Source organism: Poromitra crassiceps (assembly GCF_964638095.1).
Source record: "Poromitra crassiceps genome assembly, contig: HAP1_SCAFFOLD_1897, whole genome shotgun sequence".
NCBI classification, from domain to species: Eukaryota; Metazoa; Chordata; class Actinopteri; order Beryciformes; family Melamphaidae; genus Poromitra; species Poromitra crassiceps.
The window spans coordinates 12501-17014 of NW_028150519.1; the positions used below are offsets into that span (position 1 = coordinate 12501).

The following is a 4514-nucleotide window of genomic DNA, read 5'->3' on the forward strand; positions in this document are numbered from 1 at the left end:
CATTACTACTTAATGTCATGTCAACTTCTTCTGGGACTGCAGACACTTTTTCTTTTTTTTAAGGCAGATGGATTTTGCCTTAACAAGTCAGTGGGAGGAGCTAACCTTTGACTCCCACTCCATGCCGGCCAATGAGATCGCTAGTAGACATGTGACAGTGATGATGCCAACGATGCGGATGTCGTTGATTGGGTCCACTATGGCAGCTCCATTCTCCTGAGCAAGGAAGGGACAAGGCATTTCATTTTGAAGACTTTTGGACATCGGATTTATTGTTGAACTGGGTGTCCACACACACACACAAACACACACACACACGCACACGCACACGCACACGCACACACACACACATACATGTATGCACACACACACACGCACACACACACACACACATGTCTTACTCACATGCATGAGCTCCTGAACAGTTTCAGCAAAGCCCACGGTGTGCATGGACACGGCCACAGCGTTGGCAAACGCAAAGATGAGCCCGATGGAGCCGCCCAGCTCTGGACCCAGGCTACGACTGATCAAGAAGTAGGTCCCGCCTGGAGGCAGGGCATGAGGAGAGAGAGAGAGAGAGAGCAGTTATGAATGTACGGGGAGAGTACTGTGAATCAAATTTCTTTCTGCATACAAAAATGATACTGCTGCTTGTTGTGTGTACAGACCTCCTTTGACTTTGCCATTGGTAGCAATGGCCGACGTAGACAGACCAGTGATCCCAGTTATACAAGAGGACAGGAGAATAATCACCCAGGTCAGACCTGACAGAGAGAGACAGACAGACAGACAGAGAGACAGACAGACAGACAGACAGACAGACAGACAGACAGACAGACAGACAGACAGACAGACAGACAGACAGACAGACAGACAGACAGAGAGACAGACACACAGACAGACAGACAGACAGACATCACTAGACTGATGCATGCTATCATAGAACTATCTATGAGGGAACATTTATAACCAAGCCCAGCACAGCAGCTATGTCAATGGTGTAGCCACGGGTGTGCCAGCTAGCGTGTGCCGGTGCCACCCACACAGGGAGCTGGAGGGGGGGGGGCTTTATTTTTACGTGTGTTTTTATTTGAAACTTAGGCATGGTCTAATTATAACAACTGTTCATTTGAAAATCAGATCAAAATTATTTTCGTCAAAACACATCCACTGTCATGCGCAGCCTGTCTACCAATAACCAATCACACGCAAGTATCTGTTGACCTGTGCTCCGGCAGGGAGCATCATGGGAGATTAGCTGTTGATAGTAAACAATGCAATGCCTGACCTGCTGCAGCCGAAGCTAGAAAATACTTTTGCCTACATTATCAAAAATGAAATACAGCTCGCTTTATAACTTCTTCAAAAATGAATTAAAACCATATTCATGTGTTAATTACCACGATCAACTTCCAGCCGCCTGCAACCGGGATGACACATTATAGCCTAACGTTAGCAGTCACACTACATCTGTTTATTAGCCGCATAACATGACCTTGTTCATGGGTGATTCTTGCCGGGAATATAGGTGTTAAAGTGAAGAGCTTTGCTTGGACGTACCTATACCAGCTTGAGCAGTGATCCAGGGCAGTCGCAGGTACAAGATCACCCCCCAGATATTCAACATGCAACGGATCTACAGACAGACATGCAGAATTCATGAGGGACCAAACAAGATCTTACGTAACCCAGTGAGCATTTGACAGATCATGATGTGCAGGAGGAGGTGGCCAGCTGCACGTCGTCATACCAAAATGACAGAATGAGTTGAATCACATTGACTCCCAAAACGACTCACCATGACTCCCTGTACCCAGCCGAAGCGTGTAGGTTCAGGTGGTGGCACCTTCCCCTCCTCCTCCTCCTCCTCTTCATCATCAGAGCTTTCTCCTCCTAACGTCTGTCTAGCTGCTGTCTCCTCATAAAAGGGAGGGGGGCTGCAGTCCTCCTAAAAGATGGAGACATAGATGGAGGTCTATTGGGATCTTTCTCTCTTACAGAGTGAGCATTTCTTATTAGCTGCATTTTCTTTTGGAGCTGCATTAACAATTTAACATGGAGATAAGCTCAATTATTATAATTATTATTATACGGTGGCTGTTTGAAAATTTTGTACTTTTAATTGATTTAGAACAGCCTCGATAGCAACGTCTATCTTGTTTAGCGGTCGCCATTGTTGTTATTAGGTCCAACGCACTTGACAACAGTTTGACAAGGGCGTTAGTCCCGCCCCTTGAGCTATTTATTGACGCTGATTGGCTAATTGTTAGTCCCCTCTGCGCTCATTGGACAAAAAGTTTTTTTTTCAACATGAGAAACGGCTGTTGCATGTTACAATGCCAGACCAGAAGCAGCCAACTCAATGGAGTGGGCCGATTCAAAGGTCTGGAACCATGCAGGCAAATGAAAATTCATATTAAACAGAATTATTCCATTTACTGTATATCCACGAGATCGAATGAAAATGTCAAAAGCAATATTGATGAATTTAATTAATTAATTACCGTGTGAACTTAAATCCCACACAGGCACACCAAAAATCACAATTGCCCGGATTTACTATTACTACAGTACTACAAAGATACTTTTCTAAGTTTGCATGTCGTTCAGTAAGATATTAGAATCTCCATGGACACTAACAAAGCAAAACTGAACTTGATATTTCAAACGGCTCTAGCATAACATAACATAACATTTAAAAAATATAAATCATGACTCAATTGTGGAAGGATATTGGACTATATTTAATAGGTACAAATTGATAATTATGTTGAGACAAATTATTCTTATTCTTATAATTATTCTTATCTTATTTCCTCATTAACCCCCTTGTAATTTAGCTCTCTTGTTACTTGTGCAGCTTTAATGTGACTAGAAAGTTTTGTTAGAATGAGTCGTACTAATGTAGTTTATGTGTATAAATATGTACTTATATGTATATTATGTATAGGTGTATGTTATATCACAATTCACAAAAGTATTGTAAATATGAAGAGATTCCTCACCTCAGGTTTGGCATGCAGCTGAAACAGGGAGGGTCTGAAGCGCCTGCGTCTGCCCCACACCTGCGTGTTGGCGTAGAAGTCATAGTGTGGGGGGGCATCCAGAGTCTCGTAGCCCACCGCTCCATTGGGTCCAAGGGATGCTGCGCTGCCCCCCTCAGCGTAACGCTCGTAATAACCCGGCTGGTCGAACCCTTTTAACTCCATTCACAATGACAGAACGGCCTTAACTGTCTTCTTTTTTTATCAGGTCGATTCTGAGTCCGAGAGTTTGGAGCTTTTTGCTCCTGGTGTGCTTTCAGTCAGTTGGTTGATCAGTTAAACCTATTTATAAATAGGTTTAACTGATGGCTATTTAGTGCAGTTTATGCACAACTGAGCAAATCCTTTTCTTCAAATGTTGGTATATATTGACATGTTTCATACACGGTAAAACAGTCAGTCAGTCAGTCAGTCAGTCAGCTATACAGATGCAGTCCGTTTTGAGTTCAAAGTGAATGAAGGAAGATTTACTTTGAGGGTCGGTTCTTATATGTCGGCGAAGCAGGAAGAGCCCTAGGCAATGTCAGATGAATGGCCAAGCTAGACGTACTGTATTACTGGAGTTATTAAGTCACAAATGCTGGCGTTCCCATTGCAGAGTGGACCCAGACCCACACTATACACTATACATACAGTTTGCACAGTATACACTTTGCACTGAATGGGTACACATTATTGGTATACAACCTCACGGGTTGCTGCTATCTCCTACCTCTTTATTTGTATACAATTCCCAAAAGATTGTATCAAAGCGACTATTATACAACTACTGCAGACATTTAAAGAATCAATTTAAAGTCATGAGTGAAGATAACGATTCCACACTTTTCTGTTCCAAAAATCATCAGATGCTGTTCCCTTCTTACGCGTTGAAATAGCAATTTAGTTCGGTTCACATTGCCAAAGTGCTATGAAGTTGCCTTGTGCGTCTATTTAGATGATCCAGTTAGAATGATTAACTATGAATCTCCTGAGGGGGATTCCTAGTTAGTATGTGGATTGTAAACAGGTTCATTACACACAGGAGACTGACCTGAGAGAGAGAGAGATCACCTTGACTGAGGCAACACAAGGAAAACACGGTGTGGGCTGTTAGTCATGGAACTAAGTTGAAATGCTACCCTAGAATGTATTCTTATTTTATTGATCATTCTTCCCATAGACAACCAGTACAGTATTGATTCATTGTAAGATCAAATGTAATCAACTGCATCATATCAAAGGTAGATACCTGGCACATATCGGTCAAACCGTACATGAATATTGCGTATTTCAAGTCAGATAAGTGTATTTTTGTAGCCCTCAATCAGTCTCAAAGGGTTTGATAATGCCCACATGATCACAATATAGAAAATAACATTGCTCAACTGTGGGCCGGGCCCTCAATGAGAAGGATAAACTCCCACAAGAACCTAATTTATAAGTGATTTTAACTTGTTTCCAGACATACTGTATCAAGCTTATTTGCTT

The 4514-nt window shown here is 42.4% G+C and overlaps 1 protein-coding gene across 1 annotated transcript in view; it reads right to left on the reverse strand.

Annotated features, from left to right (window-relative positions):
• Nucleotides 1-3209, reverse strand: part of LOC310772076 (solute carrier family 12 member 3-like) — a gene marked incomplete at both ends in the record, with an annotated part of 14146 nt that extends 10937 nt beyond the window's left edge. Inside the window, 6 exons of the mRNA XM_083664543.1 lie at nucleotides 106-216; nucleotides 406-545; nucleotides 669-764; nucleotides 1561-1636; nucleotides 1799-1948; nucleotides 3006-3209. Of these exons, the coding sequence (XP_083520669.1) occupies nucleotides 106-216; nucleotides 406-545; nucleotides 669-764; nucleotides 1561-1636; nucleotides 1799-1948; nucleotides 3006-3209 (777 nt within the window). The remainder of the gene's footprint in view (nucleotides 1-105; nucleotides 217-405; nucleotides 546-668; nucleotides 765-1560; nucleotides 1637-1798; nucleotides 1949-3005) is intronic.
• Nucleotides 3210-4514: the final 1305 nt, after the last annotated feature.